The 22,832-nt window shown below is 48.7% G+C and overlaps 3 protein-coding genes across 5 annotated transcripts; 2 read left to right on the top strand and 1 right to left on the bottom strand.

Annotated features, from left to right (window-relative positions):
* Positions 1 to 1,044: 1,044 nt before the first annotated feature.
* On the top strand, positions 1,045 to 4,668 carry LOC8038353 (nucleolar protein dao-5). Its single transcript, XM_029978108.4, has one exon. It carries the CDS (start codon positions 1,388 to 1,390, stop codon positions 3,917 to 3,919), a length of 2,532 nt encoding a protein of 843 aa, XP_029833968.2. The 5' UTR covers positions 1,045 to 1,387; the 3' UTR covers positions 3,920 to 4,668.
* Positions 4,669 to 5,417: 749 nt separating this feature from the next.
* On the bottom strand, positions 5,418 to 17,695 carry LOC120839731 (sesquipedalian-1-like). The gene is made up of 3 exons (XM_040210093.2): positions 17,378 to 17,695; positions 16,869 to 17,138; positions 5,418 to 6,661 (listed from the first exon to the last, which is right to left on the bottom strand). Exons 2-3 carry the CDS (start codon positions 17,106 to 17,108, stop codon positions 6,173 to 6,175), a joined length of 729 nt encoding a protein of 242 aa, XP_040066027.1. The 5' UTR covers positions 17,109 to 17,138; positions 17,378 to 17,695; the 3' UTR covers positions 5,418 to 6,172.
* A 1,053-nt stretch (positions 17,696 to 18,748) lies between these two features.
* On the top strand, positions 18,749 to 22,672 carry LOC115316564. Of its 3 annotated transcripts, XR_005715367.3 has the most exons (5): positions 18,753 to 19,070; positions 19,585 to 19,685; positions 19,859 to 20,026; positions 20,278 to 20,375; positions 22,043 to 22,173. XR_005715367.3 is itself a non-coding variant. In XM_040210094.3 (4 exons), exons 1-4 carry the CDS (start codon positions 18,980 to 18,982, stop codon positions 22,399 to 22,401), a joined length of 726 nt encoding a protein of 241 aa, XP_040066028.1. In that variant the 5' UTR covers positions 18,749 to 18,979; the 3' UTR covers positions 22,402 to 22,672. The 3 variants fall into 3 exon arrangements, 1 of the variants encoding a protein (XP_040066028.1); XM_040210094.3 differs by lacking the exon at positions 20,278 to 20,375 and having other exon boundaries at positions 18,749 to 19,070; positions 19,852 to 20,026; positions 22,043 to 22,672; XR_005715366.3 differs by having other exon boundaries at positions 18,750 to 19,070; positions 19,859 to 20,375.
* The last annotated feature ends 160 nt before the right edge of the window (positions 22,673 to 22,832 follow it).

Raw genomic sequence — 22,832 nt, 5'->3', positions numbered from 1 at the left:
TTTTTGTCATCCAGCTTGTACTGGGTTAGAGAACCATCATCCCAGTGCTTCAACACCTCAGTGCCAAAAGTGCTTGTTAGCACGACTACACGTGCCACAGTTTTAAGCTTTGGTAAAATGTCCACCTCCACGATCCCCAGCGATTCGACACCTCAGCGCCAAAAGTGTTTGTTAGCACGCCTACACGTGCCACGGTTTCAAGCTTTGGTAAAATGTCTTAGAAATATCACTGCACCGAATTAACACAACATGTGAAAGAGCTGCTTTGCCTTGCATTGCCCAAAGAGCGCATGAAGCGAGCTGTTGAGCCAAGGGATCCAAGAACTGCGCGGTCTGTCCCAGTTTGTCCTACCAGTGACGTCACAAACGATGATGATGATAGCTAGAGAAGCACCTTCTGTAGTTCGCGCATACCGCCAATAGTGGCAACAGATAATGGACCTTTTGCAGAAACATCGGTTCGAGAGTAACTGGTTCCAGTACCCTCTCTCTCTTCCTTCTGGCCGAGCAGAGAGGGAAGATGGTTTCGTTGTGTCGACTTCGGGGCGGAAGATTACGCACGATGGGGACAAAGGCGAGTTTGGGGGAGCCGTATCTAGGTCACAGCGCCTCAATGGGTGAACAGGATGTCGCTGACGTTTTGGGTGTGCAACGGGTGGGAGAGGCCTCGCGCGCGCGTTGTTTTTTCGCCACTTAGCCTCGACCCCAGTCGCGTGTCTAGGTGGCAGCACATATTCGCCAAGAGGTCCATTGAAAAAGGTGGATTCAGGACTGGCAGGTGGCTTTACTTTTGGTAAGATTACATGCCCGACGAATGTGCCAGGTGGGAAGGTTTCAATGAAAATAGTTCTTGGTTAGAGCAAACATTCCTGGCAATCCGGCAATGTTTTTTTTTGTTTTTTTTTAATATATAAATTAGATCAGAGTTTAAGTGGAATGAGAGTTCATATCTCCCGGCAAAACAAAGTGATGACGTCACACACACCTATATTGACGCGCGCGCCACCTTGAGGTGAAATATGCAGAAGCCGGCCACAAAAGCCGGCTTCAGGAAAAGATAAAAAAAGGGGAAAACACTTTCAAGAGCGCAGGCCTAGTGGTCATTGCTTCGTGCTTTGTCTCGTTGAATGATTGCTGCGTATGAACTTTTACCACCCGTAGCTTTTGCGTCTCGCACTGCGGAGCGCCTTTGGATCAAGTTCTGCGGCTCTGCTGCTCGCAGGAAACACTTCGTCGTGTTGATCGCTACTCCCATCCCGATTTGTAGCGCTAGCATCTCGGAAGCAGCGATGGTTAGCTGTACCTTCAAACTTCGCACTAAAAAGTAAGTCGACTACGGCAAAAACCTACGCTCCTCGCTTGCTTCGACGCAACCTTGCTTCTAAAGATGGAAAAGCGCGACACAGTCGGTGGTTCAGCGAACGTCACCGAAAACTCTCCGATCGCCGGTGCCGGTAATGGCTGTGTGGCGGGTCGACATGCCGACGAGGCGAGCTCGACTGCCGATGTGATCGCTGATCGCTCAGCGCGGCCGTATGACCGCGGCGAGACGATTGAGGACATCTTGTTGGAACTCAACGCGACGAGTCGGAGCGCTGTTCCTGCGCCCGTGGAAACGCCGCAAGCCCCCGTTGAAGAGTCTGACAGAGATTCAACGTGCGACAAGAAAACGGAATCGATCGCATCGTCGGGTTGTGGTGCGCACGCTTTAGAAGAGGACGATTTGCGCAACCCCGGCGTCGATCCCGAGCCACGGTCTTCGGAGATAGACTACGACGACTACATCGTCGCCGATGAGGCTAGCGCTGACGAGGGTACCACTCAAGATGACTGTGCCACAAAAGACGAAAATGAAGATCGCGTGCCGCTTCCACCATCTGGTAACGACAACAACGGTGAAGAGAAAAACGAATGCTCGGAAGCCGCCGCCACCTCTTCCGAAAAAGCCGGTGGTACAGTCGTAGCCGAGACCGTGAAAGTGACGCAGCTTGATAGTCCAGTCAAGTCCATGGTCGGGAGTCAGGAATCGGGTGAGGTGAAGGAATCCAAAATGTCGAGCGGTCCAGTATCTGAAGTGCCCGGAACGCCACGTAGGACCGGCCGTCAGAGAAATGCTCCGCAGAGGTTGGCGGACGGCACCGAGAAACGTTCCCCTGAACGTAAGCAGACCGGACCCCAAAAACCGGCTGCAGAAGCCGCCGCGGCAGAACTTTTAACAGTTGACCAGAACCATCATGCAGAAGCTGTACCGAACGGCAACGGCAATCTAGCTGGGCAGACGTACAAGGTATCTCCCGGGAAACAGCATTTGACCAAAGCACAAAGAAAGCTCATGGTTGACGATGAAGTGCCTGCATTGCCAAAGCAAGTGACCCCGAGAAAGCGTGCAAGTAAATTAATCGTGGAGGAAGCTGCTGTTCCCCCTGAAGCATCTGTCATTGTGAAACCAGAAATCTTTTCGGATGGTGACAATCCTCTGATTGAATGCAAAACAAAGGCATCACCCAGGGGTAAGCGATTGACCAAAGTGCAGAGCCAAGGTGCACTTGAAGATCAAACATCTGCATCGCCCAAAAAGGGTACTCCGAGAAAACGAGTTGCTACACCAGCTGTGGAACAAATGACAGCCAAGGCCCCCACCAATGGTAATGAACCAGGCATTCTTTCAGGAAGTGATGTTCCTCTGGTCATACACAAAACCAAGCCACTGCCCAGAGCCAAGCAACCACCCAAGGCCAAGCAATTACCTATTTCTTCCAAAAAGGGTACATCAGGAAAACGTGTAACCACGGAAGAAGCCTTGCTTCCTGAAATTGCTGGAACTGATGCCCAGGCAGAAGTCTTTTCGGATGAGGATGCTCCCTTAGCAAAACGTAGAAAGAAGCAATCTTCTGCAAGTAACATGCTGACGAAAGTGCAGAAACAGCTTGCATTAGAGAAACTACCATCTGGTTTGCTAAAACGGGGCACATCAACAGAACATGCATCCAGGTCAGCTTCAGATGTGCCCGCTGTTGCAAACAGCACCGTCCAGCCAGACTTTCTCTCTGATGATGAGGAACCACTTAATAAACGCAAAACAAAGGCTTCACCTAAGAAGCAGGCAGTCAGAGCAAAAAAACAGTTAACACTTGAAGAACAACCACAGGTCACATCCGGTCGAGCGGTGCCAAGAAAGCGTCGGAGCAACGTCGACGCAGGCCTTGAAGTGTCATCTCCACCTAGAAAAGAACTAGAAGTGAAAACAAGAGGCAAGAAGCAGAGAACAGCAGCTGATAAGGACCTGGAACTTCCAGCAGCATCTGCTTTGGGGACTCTGTCTAATGAGAACCAAGAGCCTTCTCTAGCCAAAATGCAACAAAAGGCAGCAAAAAGTGTAAGAGCTTCGAAGAAACCTGGACAACTCAAAGGGCTTCCAACCGAGCCTGATGAACAGCCTATGGAGCATGCAGATGTAGTGCAGGAAAAGCAGGCTACATTGGAAACTGATCCTCTTCAGCAAGTGCATCCTAAAGAGTCCCCGTCCAGTTCTCCACACCCCAGATGCATCTCGGGTAGTCTACAAAATCAAGACCTGTGGACTCTGCGTGATTCTCCCTCCTGGAGAGCGGAACAGTTTGTCTCGTCGGACCGTCTGCTGAGGGAGACCGTCTGCCTCGGCCTCCGTGAACGAGAGGTGACAACAGGTCCCGCTTTCTTGACTATCGAGGTCCCTTCCTCGGGCCTCGACCCCAGACGGTGCTGGGGACCGAAGTCTGCTCGTAGAAGGCCCACCGTGGTTTTTGGTGGCTGTGATCCTTACAAGATGTATGTGAATGTGCACGGCACAAGGGTCCTGCTGCAGCAGTGGAGCCGGGTGTCCAACATCACGCCGACTGTACGACTCACCGACATGTTTGCTACATTTTCTTTGAAGTGATGTCACAATTTTGTTGTGCACACTCAACAAAAGGTCTATTGCAAGGCTTTTTGTTCAGTGATGTCAGAATTTTGTTCATTTCCTCTTCATATTGCTAGTGTACTCAAAATATGGCTGGCTGGGTTTGTTCTTGGATTTTAGAAGTTTTTTTCGGAAAGTTATTTGTGGTCGAGCAACTTTTTCTGAATGCAAAGCATTTCGTCGATTGTCATGGTACATGATGTGTTTACTCCACAGCAGCGTTTTGTGGTTTATTCCACACACCTTTAAGGTGGACTTGAGAGTATGAATTGGATAGATTTTGACATTGTGACAGGCCATCTTGTTTTTCTGTTTTACACATATCCGTAGCGAATTGTAGTTTGAACATGTACCGACGGGGGACTTGGTCTCTTTGGATGTGCTGCACGTGTTTCTAGACTGTGCTGCTTGGTGGTTTAGATGTATACTAAACACCTTGATTACCAACCTCCATATTCATATCCCGTGTGGATGTTGGGCACACCGTCGTAAAATTGGAGTCCCGGTTTTTTTTATTTTAAAGTGCTTCTGCGGCTTGGTTGGGAAAAAAAGTGAAGGTTTTTTGGTTTTTTTTTATTTCCATCAACATTTGGCAGGTGCATTTGCAGATGTGCAAAACAGTTGTACCTCGGGAATCTGCTGCCATCGGCAGTTTCACCCCATCATTCCTCGCCAACAATGTATGTTTTTTACACCATTGTTCATATATTAAAACATTTGTAGACGTTCCTTGCCGTGTAAAAATGTGCAACTGTGACAATTCTCCTGTCTCTCGTTTTCAATCTGCTCAAACATACTTCCCAGGCACTAGCTTCACCTTGAGCATTAGAGGGTGCCCAGTAACAGTGCTCCCATATTTCGAACTCTCTCTGTACTTCCACAAGACCATGCACAACACACAACAGTAGAAGTAGCGCTATCCACCACACGCTGCCCTATGCACTGCACACGGGTTGGGACTCGAGACCAGACTTTTGGCTTTGCAAGATTGCCCTCGCTGCATGGATGTCTACAAACCAGAGGCACACTTCGCAGCAAGGGGGCTCACGGTCGCAGATGTAGCTGCGCTCCCTAGCTTGGTGCAAATGAAGCGGAACAAGGCAGGGGCATCGAGAAAGCGTGCCTGTGGAGGTCTACTCACCCTTTTTTGTTTGGCAACAAACTTGGTTAGCCCCGGCACACTTCCGGTTCACATGTTTCCCAATTTGTTTTACTCGTCATCCTTTTATCGTAAGAGTAAATCAAGTCTGATAGAGCTACGAGTGGCCATTTCCTGAAGATAGCGTGAATATTTGATTATGCAAATACTGGGAAACCTCCCGTCAAGTTCAGAACCGGAAGGGGTTGGTGCCTATTTGCACAATGGCACCACGTTTCGACCCTCGCGAGAAAGAACGAATAGTAAAGCTGACACGCTGGGACTTACGAATTTGACTTAGACCGAAGATGGATTTCGCGGGATCATACTTTCAACACGGGAAATTTGTACATTTATTGATATCGGTTCAAGATCACCGGGGGTAAAAACGTGATGGAACGCAACCTATGGCAAGACTAGCCTTTTCTGTCTGGACGATCTCGCAGTACTAATATTTACAGCAGGGAATATGGCTGGGTTTGTGTACCCGTCAAAAGCACTTCATTTGCACAAGCACTTGCATACCATTAGCACCCTCAAACTTTCCGCCCACACTGCACCATACAGGAATATATGGCACGGTGTGATGCTGCTGTGCTACAACAGAGTGACAATCCTAAGCTGAGTGCAGCAGATGAAGATAAAACATTTTTTTCCCCGTAATTCTGCACTGGTAGAAAAACAGTTTTAGAAATGCGTCATAATTGCGGGTCAACTGGTACTCGGGCCACAAGATGAAGGGGGCACCACTATGCTCCGTTAATGGCACGCGAGACCTGCAAAGGAAACTACCTGAACTTGTCTCGTGTCTGGATGGCATTGCCACAAATCCTCAGTCCGAGTTGTAACAACTCCCTAAACAAGCGATGCAAGGCAGACTAATGGGCCGACCAGCAACGTTGAGCAGCACACATTAGTTTTCAGGTCAGTACAACACGTCCAGTCTCGTTCCGGCCATCGCATGCTACGCACTGTTCCTAAACGCTCCGGAAATGCACGAGATTACCCGCACAGCGCAACACCTCCGGTGTCGCGGCCCACGTCGAAGAAACGGAATCCACACGGCGCCGCATCGATGAGCTCTGCTCCCTTCTTCAGAGGTCGATGAGCAGTTCGAGTCCCCGCTCCTTCTCTTCCCTCCGCCTCCTCTCCTCGATGAGCTTTCTCACCCTCGTCCCGTACTGCCGGTGCAGCTCGGCAAATGTGTACTTGGCCGACGCCACGGCACGTGGTGATGCCGACGCGACCGGCGGCGCCGCCCCCTCGCTGCCGGCGGCAAAGTCCTCCTTCCAGCGATCGAAGGGGTTGAAGCGGGCGGTGCGGCCCGAGGTGTCGCGCACGCACAGGCAGCTGTCCGACCGGTTGGCCGGCAGCTGGCCCCCGACGAGCAGCGGCGTGGTGTTGCCGCACTTGGCAAGCCGCTCGGCCTCGGCCACCTCGCTGAGCTGGCGCTGCAGCTCGGCCACCATGAGCTTCATGTAGTCGTACGAGGCGCAGGCCAGGGCCTTCATCCAGCCCTCCATGCACTCCTGCGACTCAGCCGAAAGCATGTACATCCGGTGGCCCGAGCCGTGGAACACCACCTGGGGAGCAACGGTCGGGTCTCATTAATATCGGCTCAATAACATGGATACCTTGCTGTGTGGGCAAGCTTTTCGGGGACGAACTGGGCAATTAGGTGCGTCTCTGTCTCGCTGTCACGGACGGTTCGCATTATGGATTATTTGTCCGGAGAACAGAGGTGTCCATATGGACGAGATATCGCTGCATTGGCAAACAAGAACACTGATTTGACCTTTTTTCTTTATTGTTTTTGTGCCACTTTTTAAGTGTTAACCCCTAATAACGAGTGTCACTCGTGCCGCCATTTACGGACCATAAAACCCGACCACGAGTGTGACTCGTGTTTCGGTTTCAGAGCTTGTTTTGTGAGCTCTGCGGCAGATGGCAGCACTACCCCTGTTGCTCCTGTTTACCTTGGGTTCTTTTCTTGTTTGCTTTGCCTTTTGACAGAGAGAGGGCGCTCCATTGACAAAAAATAAGCGCACTATTGTAAGCAAGCGCGCCAAAAACATGTCTTCGGCGCGGAGGTCTGCTTTGGCGGACGAAGATATACAAAGACTTCTTTTTGAAAGTGATGAATGCGCCACTATTTCTGACGACGAATCCTGCTGCCTTTCCGATTACTCGGAATCCGATGAGAGTTCAACGGACTGTGAGAAAAGTGTTGAAAACGATGCGAATCCTGGAAGCATTTCATCGACTTCCGCGTCTGCACGTCAGTGGAACTGGGAGAAGAGGGACAACCAGCCTGCTCAGTTCACCTTTGTAGAAACCCCAGGTGTGTCAGCAAGGGTTCAACGCAGTCTTGGTGAGAAGACAAGCGCCTTGTCGACCTTTTCCGTGCTTGCAAGTCATGATTTTTGGGCGTCTGCCTCTGCTGAGACAAATCGCTACGCCGAACAAGAGATGGGCGATGAGGATCGTCCCAAGAAATGCTATGAGGAGCAATGGTTTGACACCATTCCGGATGAGATAAAGGCATACTTTGCCTTGTGCATCATTATGACGCAAGTGAAAAAACACACAGTCAAAAGGAACTGGTCCAAGAGGTCCATAGTGGAGACCCCAATTTTCGGCAAAACAATGTCCTATGTGAGGTTTCTGCTAATCTCTCGATTTCTATCATACTGTAAAGAACTACTGAAGAAGAGGAGACGACCAGAGGTCCTGGTATAGAGCACGAGACTACGCCTGAAAGCCAAGGAAACGTTTTTCTTTATTTTGACTCAAATTGCTTGATTTAAATAAAGCTTTCTGTACGATCTTTAAAGAAAAAAACATGAGTAGGCAAGGGGTTAAATGACCGCATTCCTGACAGTCCACGGCGACGAGTCTCGACCTGCTGCAAGATGGAGAACTAAGCAATTAAAATCTACTTGTATCTTGTGCCCAAAGATGGCGTGAAGTATGAATGTAGTGCTTACTCGCGTATGTCACGCTTTCAACCTAGTCTCGGCGTCGTTTCAGGTTACAACCCTAGCAGCGCAGTCTGATCGGAGAATGATTACCAGCCCAATTGCAAGCACTGCTGTACAGATATAGGCAATGGATAGTATTTAATAAGTAATTTCTGGGGCAAAGTCATAGAAATAACACTGTGCACTATTGCGTGAAAAACGCTGCACAATATAATTTCTAGAATTTTCCCACAACAGCTTGACACTAGGTGTCCGCCGGAAGCTTCCGCATCACTCACTAAAGGAAATCAAACCTAGCCTCAACAGAAATCGAGTCAGGAGAGCCCTTGCCATATCTTCCAGAATGTGAAAAAAGTTGCTAAAAGTGAAACAACGAAAGTAGTGGAAAAACAATAATCGCCGCATTGCCAGCATGATAAACCAACCTTCGATACCTGCGGAGCCTTCTTATTAAAGATACAACCGGAATACTCTGGGCGAGTACAGGCACGACATACTCCAGTTATCTGAGCATTTATGCAAAAGACATTCCCCAAGATGATGCAATGCTGCACTTTGAGCATCCAACGAGGGGGATTGACGGCCAAGTGTGTTGGCACGCAGCAGATTGGAGCATGTGGAGAGAAAGCTCGTGCTCCAGAGCCCAGGGATCCTGGGCTCTATTCTCCCCACTCCTGCCGATTTCAATCTGGACGAGCATCGCACCGGCGTGAGGTCGTGTATCACTACAGCGTGATGCATGTTCAGACCCCGCAATGGCAGTGGTAGTGGCAAGATCTCTCATCTGTAATGGAGATGCCAGACACCCATTGTGGCTAACTAACATTGCACTGCCTAATGAGCAGCGACTTCAATATTTTCCAGGATGGCAACTACAGCATGAAAACTAACGCTTTTAGGGCACTTTAGACGGCCCGCAAAAATCGGTTTTTCAACGTATCGCGCTGCAATTTGCTACAGAGGTGCAAGCAGGTGGTGTAAGTTTACGGTGAAAACAGCAGAAAATAAACTTCTTCCCAGACGATGCACGCCTAGAGAGAAGTGCTGCCGACAGACGGCGTACGCTGCGTCGAGGGAGCGCTGGCCGATTTGGGTTCTTTTACGGGATCGTCTGCCAGCTCACTACTCGTGCATTGCCTGCTAAGTGGCGGCATAGATTGCCCAGAACAGGATGTTTTCTTCTTCTTTTAAATGAGGTAAGTTTGTCGAATATGGCTTTTTAAAATATGTGCAAGCATATCCCTTCATTTTTTCACTGTAAACTTACACCACCTGTTTGTACCTTGTAGCAAATCGTAGCGCAATACGTTGAGAAGCCGATTTTTGCATTAGTTTACATGTGGGTCTAGACATTTCATCACACACTGTTTCATTGAAGCCGTTTCATAGAATGCCATTTCATCAAAGCCGTTTCATCGAACACCGCCTACTTGAGCAGATGGAATTCTACACCTAGGAAATAGTTTTTTTTTTTTAACACCACAAGGAGAACACTGTTATTCAATATAATGGGCCTTTCTCAGAGTTTGGCCACAATCGTGGCTCACCCTTGTGGGAATCGCTCAAAACTTTTCTTGGGGAGCTCCATCATCCACACCAAGACCTGGCGTGTCTGTCGATCCGTGTGTTTAAGTGTGTTCTCTGGTGGCGTTCCATCTTTCGCCATTATGAACATGTCTTTCTGTTGTCGCTTTGCGTGTATCTTTTTTTTTTTTTTTTTTTTTGAATGGCTGAGGACGACCCTGAAGGATTCATGAAAGCCACTGTCTACGATACAGATGACCTCGTTCGTCTTTATACCTTGAAACTCAATCGTCACTTGGGTGTCGCGTCGAGCAAGTAACTGAAAAAAGGGGTCGGCTTTCAAGGCAGTGTTATGTAAGTAATGGTGACCAGTTTTGATCCCGACCCAACTATCCACCTTGTGCGGAGTTTGTGAGCTCCATTTATGAGGCCAAGCCACTACAAACAACTAACTACGCTCTCCTTGAGCGCCTAATTTATTCAAGCTTATTGTGTTCCGTCACTTTGCCATCCTCTGTATTGCGCGAGCGCACGGGGCATCGCCATACCCGGGGCCGTGCAAACAAACTCGGAGGGGGTAAAATCCGAACAGTCCTGATATCGAGAAGGTTCGCCTGCGTCGTCAAAAAATAAGGAACTGTATGTTAGAAACAACCTCTCTTTGAATTCAGCACGTCTACGAACCTCCGATGAAGTGGACCCGGCGAACAGGGGAGTTTACGGTTGGTTGCCAAGGTGTTCCATCAGGCTTCTCTCACCGTAAGGCTTGAATCCATTTCGCACGCCTCAAATGTTTTGCCAGTGACTGATGTTTCTTGTTTTCTTTTTCTTTCACCTTTAACGTGACAAGACGTAAATGTGTATAGCGTGCGCCTGAAGAACGGAAAGCTTTAACCAGTTGTTCTTTACTTGAGTACGGCATGATTAAGTTACACAACCGCGCGTGTACCTTACTGTCTTCTAGTTAAAAGCAGGGACTCAAACCGTAACCGTAACCGAAACCGAAAACCGTTTAGGAACGAAATTTTTTCTGTAACCGTAACCGGAACGAAACCGCTATTTGATATTTATAAAAACCGGAACCGGAACCGGAACCGTAAATTATTCACCGGTAACCGGTTTTAACCAATATTAACCGAAATATAAACTATTAGTTTTTCTGAAGTATGACCTGGAGGAGGGATCTTAAATTGTTGTGGCCATTTGACAGAGTTACTGTCAGCGAGTGGTGCATCTGGTTACATATTTCCATTCAATCTGACTTTAGGAATAAGAATAGTCAGATTGAATTAGTGGTCGAGCTTATAATTAAAAAAATTCTATATTTCTAAATCTGCCACACTCCTACATCGCTACATGTATTCAGTACGTGTCGCTTTCAGTGTATTAACTATTAAGTTCGAATTCTCAGATGTCCATCCAACTCGGTTCTATCAAAAAAACCGATGTTCCTGACATGCAGTAGCCAGTATAAAGAAACGAGGTAAATTGGCCATCATGCAGAGCTGGCGGAAAAGAAAACCTAGGCCCGTTTGCTCGAAGCGCTAACCGCGGCTAAAGTTAGCAGCAGTACCTAGGAGAGGGAGTTTGAAATCACGTGACTGGGGGCTGGGATGCCGGGAAGCATGGCGGCGCCCCGGTGCGTGAGCGCCGCTCGCTTTGTAACTAATATGTCGTTGTAGCTGCACTATCGGGCGCGTTAGTCAGCAACGAATGGTTCAGGAGGCTTTCGCTTTGCCTTACCTCGCTTAAATCGCAAAGCACGAGCAATGACTTCGCGGCATTTGTTGCATAGTCTTTCGATTCTGGCCTTTCTAAGCCTAAATGAACGCGATAATTGTCGGCATGGCAACGTCTTTGGAAAGCGGATTGCCTTGACTCAATCGACCGGATATTAATAGTACACAAAAGAAGACCAGCGTCCCGCCCCAACATACCTTTTTCTAAATTACCCAAGCATCGAGAAGAACGCTGGAAGTGTAATTCTATGGTCCGCGCTCGCTGTCCTTCCTCTTATAAAAGATTCAAAGTAAATAATCATTACAAGACTTGGACGAACGCGCGTGCAAGGCAAAATTTGTTTTAGACTTTTTCCTTTAGAACGATAGGCCCTTAGCTCACAAGTTTTGAGCAGCACTGCAGGCGAGCAAAATAGAATATTTGGCTCGCGTTTCGAACATGCATCAATACGCTTCTCCACTAGAGTTTTTTCTACTCAGTTCCATTCTAAGTTCCAGCGTAGCAGAGGCTACAAGAGCGAGCTGCGAGCTTTCCTCGTCCCTGCCAATCACGCGCGCTCGTGCAGTGCGAGCATCGTTCAGGATGACGCGCTTTTCCGGGTAGCTTCGGGTTCACTATCAAGTAAAGTGAAATATACGTGCTCGGGGAAGCTGTGAAAGAAAGCAAATATGAAAGGAATGTTTAATGGAACGCTGCGGCCGCAAGCAGCATAATTCTGTTCTTTTTTTTTTAACTTTTTTTAGACGTTTTGTTACCGCACATCTACAGATGCTGACAGCGGCTTGTATTCGAACGTGGCACGTGCAAAATCGAACGTTACAGCGCCACACGGATGATGCAGCCAGCAAAACGTGGTCGCGTCTTGCGTAAGTCTTCCGGACGCGCTCGCGCCCCCTGCCCAGAGCAACGGGTATATGACTACTGCATACGCCAGCACGCGCAATGCCTGCAACTACACTCGTAGCATGCACCTCGGTACTTGGGAAATTTGTGTGCTATCAATACAAGGCCGATTGAGTCAAGGCAATCCACTTTCCAAAGACGTTTCCATGCATGCCGACAATTATCGTGTTCATTAAGGCTTAAGAATGGCCAGAATCGAAATACTATCTAAAAAATGCGGCGAGGTCATTGCTCATGCTTTGCGATTTAAGTGAGGTAAGGCAAAGGGAAAGCCTCCTGCACCATTAGCTACTGACTACCGCGCGCGATATTGCAGCTACAACGACATATCAGTTCCGAAGCGAGTGGCGCTCACTTTGCGGGGCACCGCCATGTTTTCCCGCATCCCTACCGATCCCTGTCACATGATCTCAGAATCCCTCTCCTAGGTACTGCGGCTAACTTTAGCCGCGGTTAGCGCTTCGAGCAAACGGGCCCTAAAGCCCCTGTATCCTGGGAAAAGTGGCGCCTTCATTGTTGTGGAAACGCGCGAGACAAGTTCAGCGCGCCACTTCTGGAAAGAACATGGCGTCTGAAATCTAGCTCAGTGCTGCGCTGTGCCGCCTTGACCTTCCCAAGGGATGCACGTTGCACGTGCCTCGTGCATCGACGCACTTTGCGCTACTTTTGAAACATGAAGGGGCTTTAATGGGCCCTGCTGTTCATTAATAATGTTTATGTTGTTCATTTAGTGTGAAACGTGTCGCGAGTGACGATTTTGAAACAACACAGAAAGAAAAAAAAAAGTCAGGGGTTTGACATTGGCGTTTTGTATTATATATACAATATATATATATATATATATATATATATATATATATATATATATATATATATATATATATATATATATATATATGCTCGGGCTGAGAGTGGTGGAAGGATCGAGGAAACGTCAGAAGGGTGTCCGAGTTTTTTTCTTTTCCTTCCCGCGCCGTGACCCTTCTTCAAACCGAGTGGCACCCGCCGCCTAAAGCCCCTTCATGTTTCAAAAGTAGCGCAATGTTCGTCGATGCACAAGGCACGTGCAACGTGCAGCCCTTGGGAAGATCATGGCGGCACAGCGCAACACTTAGCTATTTCAGACGGCATGAATTTCCCAGAAGTAGCGCGTCGCACGTGCCTCGAGCATTTAACATCAATGAACGGCGCCACTTTTCCCAGGATAGAGGGGCTTTACCGTCGCCGGCACTGCCACGCCTCTCAGCTTCTCAACATGACAAAAGAAAAAGCCAGGGAGAAGGATGCCTCCTCGTCAAACGCGCCAACGCGCCACCCTCGTCCAACAGACATGGGATGCAATTTCTGCCTCCTTCGCCTGAACCTTGGGAGCTGCCCTGCTTCCAATCGTCGATGGCCTGGCCAATCTCGCCCCACACGGCCAGCAGTCTCAACAGTCTCTCTGGCAAAACTGTGAACGCGAGCTATTCGAACGTCGGCACGGTAAGCTCGAACATCCACAGACGCGCCGAGAGATCGCTTCCAGCATCGCCGGAGGCCTCCCCCTGCCACCGCCGGAGGTATGGCTTCTACGAGAATCATTTCTACCAGAGCCACCAGCGCAATCCAACTACCTCTGATAGAGCCCCCACCACCCATGCCGGAGCGAGAATCCCATTCATGCCTACGACATTCTGAGCGACCTCGCCCAGGACACCATAAGTTTCTCCACGAGAGATGTCCATGAGATCAGGCATCTCCCCCGCCATCGGTTCTACTGGGATGACATGCTCCCCGAACACCAGCACCTCATTTTCGATAAACTGGAACTCTTCCACGTCGTCGCGAGAGGGAACTGTAGGACGGCAGTCCTATCCCAGACGTCGAGGATTCGAGTCTGAGGTTTTCAGAGAGCTCCCCGACCAGCTACCCAACCAGCCTCGACGCGGACGCCACACGCCTCGTGCTCCCGCGCACACCAGCTACCGCCCAGACACCAAGTCGAAGAGGCCCCCTAATCGTGAGTCCGGCAGCTACGCTGAGTCTTCGAAACCCACCAGTGCCGTCATTGACGGCACAGTCGTCTCCTCGACGCTCCTGTGCGTTTTTCCTGTCGAGGACATTCTCGCCCATGCTCTTTGCGAGGCTGGCGTCTCGGCCGACCGTGCCCGAGCTTGATCTTGGATCGAAGAAAACGACCCAATGGATCCCGACTCGACAACCACCGCCACCGAGCGAATCCTGGAGTGGCTCAGCAGGACCGACAGTCATTGAGCCCCACGCCGATGACGGCTCCTTCGACACGTACGATGGCAAGGAGGAAAACCACACCAACACAAAGGAACACACTACAGACAAACAAAGCGTCGTCGAAGACTCTCAGTCGGACCTGGGTAGCACTGCCTACAAGTCAAAAGCGACGGGACCTACACCGCCAGTCCACTCGACCCAGCAGGCACCTGAAGTCGACTGGGCAGTGTTTAGTGAGGCAAGTAGTTTTCACGGGCCGCCCGACTACGGCGGACTTTCCATTCGCTGCACGAAGGCTTCTTGCCTCACGGCCCGCCCAGCCCAGCTCTCAATTTTATTACTTCATTCCACTTAGCAGTATTTTACTAGTGGATGGCTGTAGTTCTGTTCCTTCCTTCAGTGAAGCGAAGACTCGCCTGCATGTATGAGGTTGAAATCAACTGTAGCGACGAGAAAGTGCGAATGGTTCTTCCAGCATAAAGTGGGAACTTTCTTATGGTAATTGTTTATAAATGGTGTCAAACAACAGAGTAGCGCTGTTTATTTTAATTTTTATTATATAGAACGCGATGATCCCCGAGTACTAGAAGTAACATGTATGCTCGGGCATCAAACTAAATAATGTAAGTAGATGTAGTGAACAAGAGTTGGAGCTAGGAACGTGTGCAACTTCTGACCAATTAGAAGTATTAAGACGTTTCTAGGTTCCTTGTATTTCACGTTATTGGATATCTGAGACTACTTTAAACAGTTTTTTCTAAAATGGCTGTCTAGCATTTCAATTAGACAAATTATTGGAAAAACCGAAATAAACCGGTTTTTATGAACGTGTAACCGGTAACCGAAACCGTAAAAATTAAAACCGTAAAAAACCAAAACGAAACCGTTATCAACAGGAAGCGGTAACCGTAACCGTAACCGAAACGTTATATTTTTCGGTTTGAGTCCCTGGTTAAAAGCAGGATGTCCCACTGTCACGTTGAGGACCCGGCCAGCTGACACCGGGGATTCGCGTCATGGGCTTCTGAAACCGGGGCTTTCAAAAGCGGAGCAAAAAGGCCGTTCGACACCGGGTGCTTTCGTGCACCACCCGCAAAAGGCTGCTGGAACTTTATAAAACCTTGCATTTTAACCAATTTTGCTGCTATTTGTGCTACCTACAGCTGCGCAGCGGTAAGGCACGACGACTATGAAGCCACACCGCAAGAATAGCAGAGAGGGTCAAACCGAACCAGCATTGTCCGAGTGACTGATCGGACGACAGTGCCCCCCAAAGTGGTGCCTTCCCCTTTACTCCCCTCTCTCAGGGTTGGTGCATACTCCCAGCGGTCACTGAAAAAAGTAAATTTGTTAACTCATAAATTTTAAAAGGAAGAAACTTTCTTCTTTTTTCCTTCTAATTCTATTCTTTTTTTTTTTTCTAGTAAATGATGACTTCTGTTGTTAATGTAGCCAATGAAAAATGGGAACACTGACAAACACTTTTTACACCTGTGAACAATAAGTGCAGTGATGAACTTCCGTCCATTCAAGGGCGTATCTTCGTCACTGAAGAGGCATATTCTGCTTCAAGATGAAGACGCTTTCTTGAAGCAATGGTCTGTCCCAATGTCGCACGATAGAAAAAAAAAAAAGACCTGTCTCCCCTCTTTGTTAATTTATTGTAACCGACTGAACTGTGGACCTGCCGGACTTTTTACGTACAGGATATGTTCTTAAAAAGGAAGCTATTCTCCTAGGATAGAATGAAAACACGGGTAAAAAGGTCAAATACAAAATAAAAAAGGTACCGCGAAGAATAGCTGATTCCCTTTTCAGAGAGCGCCTTTCACGCGTGAACGGAGGGATGAAGTGGGAAAAAGTGTGTGGTCGAGAACAGCCACTTACCTCGCCAGAAAATAATAAGTCGCATATCCATTCAAGTTCTGGTATGATAGTTACCTTCTCTGATTCAGTAACCAACGTGTAGGTGGAAAACAAATTTACCGGTGGAGTAATTCGATTTCTGGTGAACTTAGAGCCGCGTCAAAACTATTTCAAAAGCGATATCAAATTATGTAACATGTATTGTAATACTTCCAAATTCTCTAAAGGAAAAATCGATGAAACTGCGTTCGATGAAATGTCCGGTACCCGTTTACATGCTGTACTGCCCGATATGACGCAGTAACAACGCGATTTGCAGGAATTCCTTGCGACTTGCTGTGGACTAGGATACATCTCATTAGGGCCGAACGAGTAGCTCGCATAGAGTCACTTGAGGTCACTCCCAACTACAAGAACCTCCCACACAGTGGATATGCTCCCCATGTTCGAAAACCGCTGTACTACGCCGCATTTGATCGAAGTGAAGTGGCAAACGCAGGCAGAAGCTACTGCTGAGGCGCGCGGAGCGGGCGGCGCTTGAACCCACCTTGAAGGCGAACAGCTCTTCGTTTTCGGCCAATTCGACGGTGCAGCCTTCGAGGATGACGACGCCGACGGGTTCGCGGTCCGTCTTCTTCTCGAAGTAGAAGAGCAGGTTGCCCTTGAGCAGGAACCAGCGCTTTTGGAAGGACCGGTTCACTTCGCCCCGCTTCATGAGCCAGCCTTCTCGGTCCACGGGGGTGTTGCTCAGCGCGAAGGTGACTAGGTTCTTGTCGTTGATCTTCATGATGAGGGCAAGGCGATAGACCAAGCTCCCCTGTAACGTGGTACGTGTACAGAAGCCAAGATTCAGCGACAGTTGTCGCAAAAAATATGACGCTAAAAGAAAAAAGAAAACACGCTCGTTCGCGCGGCGGATTGCGCAGTTTGGCAGGTTAGCATAACGGCAACAGCGCTACGGGCATTTGAGCCATAAATAAATGACGGTAGATCGAGAGGGAGCGCGTAAAAACGCAAAGTTATGTTGTCGAAAGTCGACGCCCGAAGGGCACATACCGCTGCTTCAGCAATCGCTCCAAAACATCAACCTTTCGTCGACGTCAGCTTCCTGGAGACATAACGGTCGCTTGTGAGCAGAGTTCGAGCGACTGCACGGTGGTTTAAAAGACTTCAAAATGTTTCCACGGTAAGGTTTCATTCGGTTCTAATTTAAAACATTTTTATGTCCAAAGATTGGCCGCAGATGCGCGCAGCCGAAACTACGAATTCCAGAGGACCGCAGAATCTGTCGGCCGCTGAGGGCCGTTCAAAATTAATAAGGCTAAAACAATACGAACGCTGGGGGCGCTAGCAACAAGTTGTTTAGGACGGATATGCACGATACACCCAGCGAGGTGAGGGGCTTAGAGCGATACATTGGCAGCTGAAAGTGACCCCCCATCCGGCCGCCGCGATGTTGCATATTTTTGACCTCTGTACATGTGACCTTATAGTTTTACGTCTTTAACCAAAGTACGGCCACGGCGGCCACCGGACGGCCATCTTTCATAGAGCGAAATCGCGTTTTCGCTAGCGTTGCAGAGGCTGACGGCAGCGGCAGCGTGGTGAAGAGACGTTTTCTACTCGTTCGTCGTCATTCGCCGAAGACGTTTTTTTAAAACCCTGTGTAAGCCGTGAGACTTGCCGTTGAGAATAGGGATGTCGCGAACATGTGTCGAACCGAATTTTTGGGTCGAACTTTCACGGTTCGAGTGGGTCGAACCGGTTCGACCAACCTTCGAACTTTTAAGGCTCGTTCACACAGACCCGTTTTCTTACGTTATGTTATGAAAAGTCATCGGGAAATCTGTGCTTCGTATTAAGCGCGGCTACCAATTCAAGGAGACAGCCTGGCACGCGACATTCGAGACACGAATGTTTCGGTGACGAAGAGCTAGGACGGTAAGTTGCCGTGGCGACCGAGGACACAAGGTTCGTCGTAACGTAACGTAAGGAGTTCAGCCGTTCAGCTCGATTCAACTTTTCACACAGCACCGTTTTCTTACGCTACGTTTAAGCCACCGAAACATTCGTGTCTCGAATGTCGCGTGCCAGGCTATCTGCTTGAATTGGTAGCCACGCTTAATACAAAGCACAGATTTCCCGGTGACTGTTCGTGAAAACGGGTCTGTGTGAACGAGCCTTTAACGCTTTAACCACAGGCGACCGGAAGACTGTGGCGGCTGTTGCGACTTGTGTGGGTGGCCAAGGCGTAGCCAGACAAGCGTTTCGGGGCAGTAAAACTGGAAACGCCGATTGGCTGAAAAAAAATGACGTCACTTCCGGTTTTGTTATTTTGTTGATTTTTAGATAACGTTTTAAAGTAAAAATATATAAAAAGGTACTTTTCTTGTTTTTGTTTGTTTTTACTTTTTTTTTTTTTATTTTCCTTGCTTGATTCTTTAATTTTGGCTGGTACGGTTCCGTTCTGTTCCGCCTTGGCGCCCTTGGCCGCGGGGGCAATGTTTTTGTTTTCGTTCTACGTTCAGGTGTTGGGTGGCGACGTATTAACCGTCGATAACCAGCTGAAGCAGCTGAAGTTCTCGAGTGGAACGAGGTTGACTGTGCGCAGTGGCAGCCGTTGACAACAAAAACAATGTATGCACTCAGCTTCGCCGGATGAGTCCCGGCGTCGATCGCGAACCGCCAGAGCCGCCAAATACCTCTCGTACATCTCCAAGAACACCAAGAACAGGAGGTATTCATAAAGGTGAGTGTTCACCGCACTTTAGTGCTTCAGTTCCGTTTGGAGTCGTTTGACGTAATTTAGTCCGGTGCGTCCGGGAACAAAGGCGCTACCAGAAATGGCGGGAATGGTCGGTCGGTGCTGAATGCTGATGCCATCCAAGCGGATTTGAATTGGGTTTCGTGCGCTCAACGTGTCGATTTGTTTCTTGAGCTGCCTTTACCAACCGCTCGCCCGAAATCGTTCGGTAGAACATGCGGACGTGACGGCTAGCAGAGCCCTCCGCAAAGGCTTAGGAGCGCGCTCACAATTTTGGAAGCTTCCGTATGACCGCAAGTGCTCAATAAGTCGCTATAGCAATGATTGCATGCCATCGACACAGACTTCGATCCAGTTTTTCAACGAGACAGGAAGGCCCAACGAAGCAAGCGTAGAATCTGATGCTTCGCCTGTCACTGTCTGCGCGGGAACACGCCGAGAGGCGCTTAAACGAGCTGCCAGGGCGTAATTAAAAAAAAAAAAAAAAAATCTAACGCAGGTCTGAACCACGCGAGGATCGTCTCGAAGCATGGTAGCCTCAACAGACGCTTGCCGCCACACGCGAGGAGAAAGCAGGAGGCCCGAAGTTTGAATGTGAAGGTAAAACGTGCTTTAATAATAATGATTTTTATCTGCACGTTCCTTTGTATGACTAAGGTGATCGTGCTGAGACACAATATAGCAGCGATTGCTCTCGAACAAAGGACAGGACAGCAGAAAGGCAATGAGAGGCAGGGAGATAACTGACCTCTCTGTTGTAAAACATTTTTCAGAGGAGGTGCGAAGAGCTGGCCCTCACTTTTTCAAGGCAGCCGCAGAACACTACGAGCCCCGAATCACTGCCGCGGCTGACTCACGCGGATGCTGTGCTGCACCCTGCACTGCACATGGTTCGAAGCACACTTCAGGGGACCAGTGCATGCCCCTGATGCATCGTCGCGGTATGTTTTGTACTGCTTTTCCTAGCGGTGCACTGAGCAGTCCAATCTTGAAGGGAGCACGCGAGTGCGTAGCCAGTGCTCCATGCAGCAAGGACCGCAAGCACCCGCGGAAGCTTGGAGCACACGCAGTGACGCCAGCAGCCGTGCACGCTGGCGTCGTCTGCTACTGTACCGTCCTTTCGTTCGGTGCGCAGAAAAAAAAAGGAGTGACCGCTCTGTTAAAAGTCTGATGGTGAAGGCATCCTTTACAGAAGCACTGTATGGCTCTCTGCACGCTAGAATGGGGGCTGTCGTTGATGCTCGCAGAGGCGTCGCCCACAACTAAGCAGACGACCAAAGTCCTGAGCAGGTGACTAATCGTTTCATTGTTGTTCTTTGGTAGGGTAAGGTAGATAATGTGCTTCTACTCCCAGCTTTGTTTTTTTTTTTGTTTTTTATCACCATTTAGTATGTTACCATCAAAACAGCATCCTGGTGTTCACATAAATATGTGTTAACAATACCTATCGTCAAATATGTGACTCAAAGAGCCAACTGCGGCCGAGGATATCTTTTAAGTGTTCTTTTTCTCACAAAGATCCCTGGCATCTGGCATTGACTTTTTAGCCACATACCTTGAGTCCACAAAAACAATGTGCTTCAGCTAAATGGTATTCACACAAAATACATCCTGACAAGCTGCTTTCACTCTCGAGCCTCGAAGAAATTTTGCAGTTTGATTTGAACTATGTTGCAGGTTAAGGAGGTAGGGTCAGGGAAAAGAAGGTGGGAGAGGAGGAAGCGGGCACAATGCTGGTCAAACCCTCTCCCTTCGCCGGCGTTGCATCCATCTCGTCCTCTCCCACCTTCCTTTTTCTTCCCCTACCTTCTTGAGTTGTCACCGACCATATAAAAGGCATGCATTGATATCACTTGTTCGTTTTGTGGCCATGGCGCCAGCAAGGTTTGAGAAACGTATCCTGCTTCACAGGAATTCAGCACTCAACATGGAGAAACTATTGGCAGTGCTGCTGTAATGTCTTTGTCCTCGTCTTTTGCAGCGATCTAAAAAAGAGAAATATAATACTAGGAACACAGAGCAACGTCACGCGCCAGTACATAGTGTACTACGAAGGGCAGGTAAATTGACTGCGGAACACGATTTTCTCAATGTCCTCACGGTTCTTTCGGCCAAGTACATACAGATAAGACGATTACCATTAGAAATGTTGAACGCCAATCCGAAATGTTTTTTGGCGGTGTGCCGAGCAAAAGGACATTGCTGCAACAGAAAACATGTGCCATCCTCCGCCTTTGGTGCTTCTGTGTCTGCGCCGAGCTTCCGCAGCCACCAACAGTCAACGCTGCATGGACTGCCCGCCATGCTTTCATGCGTTCCATGTATGATTGGCACGGCATGTGGATGTGTCATGCAAGTGACATCAGCGCTGTTGGCAGTGCCATGCTGGTTGAGCTTTGCTAGGCTCTGACCATTGACAAGCTGTTTTATGCAATAATCGCTCTTGGAAGTCCCCAAACTGTTTTTAGCAATTCAAGTGTCAGATTTTTTTTAGCTATGGTTATACAGGTTTTCTTTTTTAACATTTACAGATTTCAAAGAAAAAGTGAAAGTTATGACAGTTATAAGTTATACGGCCAGGCGGACATTAGATTCATGGAAGAATGCAGCTAAAAGTCCGTGTAGATCATGTGTATCATGCTTCTCTGCAGCGCAGCTACATACTTGCGTAGGACCACCCCCATGAAGTGGGGTGGGGGGGCTGCATGCGTGTGTTGGGTAGCCCCTCTTGGTTTTACAACTCTACCCTGTTGTAAAATTTTAGATTTTAATGCGAACAAGTTGATAACAAAAAAGAACTTGGTCAACATTGATCTTACAACTAGAGATGTAAAAGGAACAAAAATAGAGAACAGCAAAATGTGGAAGAAGACATCTCGCTTCTTTCATTTTCATTTGACTAAGTGACATCGGTCGGCGACTGTAAGACTTTTAATCACAATAGTTATACACCACAGGTCCCGGGGATCATGGCATCGATGAGCTCGCTTTCGCCTTGTCCAAGGTAGCAGCGGAACACTACGGGCAGGCCCGGAGTCACCGCACCGGCTGGCTCACGGGCGTCGTCCTGTACTCTGCACGGCACTGCGTGTGGCTTAACCGGCCAAGCAGAGGGTCACTGCATGACCTTTATGAGGCGTCGCTAGCCATTGTAAGTATATTTTGGACGCTCGTGTCAGGGGATGTACTTTTGTGTTCTACAACAGAACATGTTTGGTGGCGGTTCAGTCTTGCCAATTCAGCCATTTCGAAACATAAATTTGTGGCGACTTGGCTTAGGTTTTCTGGCTCGGCCGTCTTTTGCACCAGTGTCTAGGCTCGGCGTAAGCCTCTTTGTTCTTTATTGTCAAGGCTAGTGTAATTTCTGCTACGCCGTCGAAGCAACTTCTGCATGCGAACAAGATGCAAGACGAAGCTACATGCTCGTGCACAGTGCATGACCACATGTGAAAACTAATAGAGAGTTTGTTTCGCTGCAATCGTGCCCATGCGCACCCACTCGCAACATGAAGTGAGTTTGTTTCGCCGCCGGCACTCCACACGTGCGTGCGCTCGCTGCGCCCTGAGAATTAAGTGTGTACCTGAATGCACTCCCGTCATGCATCACTTAGGCAGGGAACAAGAGCAGATGACTGGTTTGTCCACCATGCGGGACAGTAGAACTGCAGAAAAAGTGAACTTTCTGCTAAAAAAATGACGTCCCACGAGCAACAAAATCGGACACAAGCTTGAATTGTGTGTCTGCTA

Source organism: Ixodes scapularis, unplaced genomic scaffold (assembly GCF_016920785.2).
Source record: "Ixodes scapularis isolate PalLabHiFi unplaced genomic scaffold, ASM1692078v2 PGA_scaffold1__304_contigs__length_218370807, whole genome shotgun sequence".
NCBI classification, from domain to species: Eukaryota; Metazoa; Arthropoda; class Arachnida; order Ixodida; family Ixodidae; genus Ixodes; species Ixodes scapularis.
The sequence above is the reverse complement of the archived record's forward strand: the minus strand, read 5'-3'. Positions and strand labels throughout refer to the sequence as shown.

Coding starts and splice junctions, on each gene's coding strand:
- LOC115316564 (XM_040210094.3), top strand. CDS start 18,980: ATGAGTCCCGGCGTCGATCGCGAACCGCCAGAGCCGCCAAATACCTCT. Junction 19,071..19,584: donor AACAGGAGGTATTCATAAAG/GTGAGTGTTCAC, acceptor AATCTAACGCAG/GTCTGAACCACGCGAGGATC. Junction 20,027..22,042: donor GCCCCTGATGCATCGTCGCG/GTATGTTTTGTA, acceptor TATACACCACAG/GTCCCGGGGATCATGGCATC.
- LOC120839731 (XM_040210093.2), bottom strand. CDS start 17,108: ATGAAGATCAACGACAAGAACCTAGTCACCTTCGCGCTGAGCAACACC. Junction 6,662..16,868: donor AAGAGCTGTTCGCCTTCAAG/GTGGGTTCAAGC, acceptor GTTGCTCCCCAG/GTGGTGTTCCACGGCTCGGG.
- LOC8038353 (XM_029978108.4), top strand. CDS start 1,388: ATGGAAAAGCGCGACACAGTCGGTGGTTCAGCGAACGTCACCGAAAAC.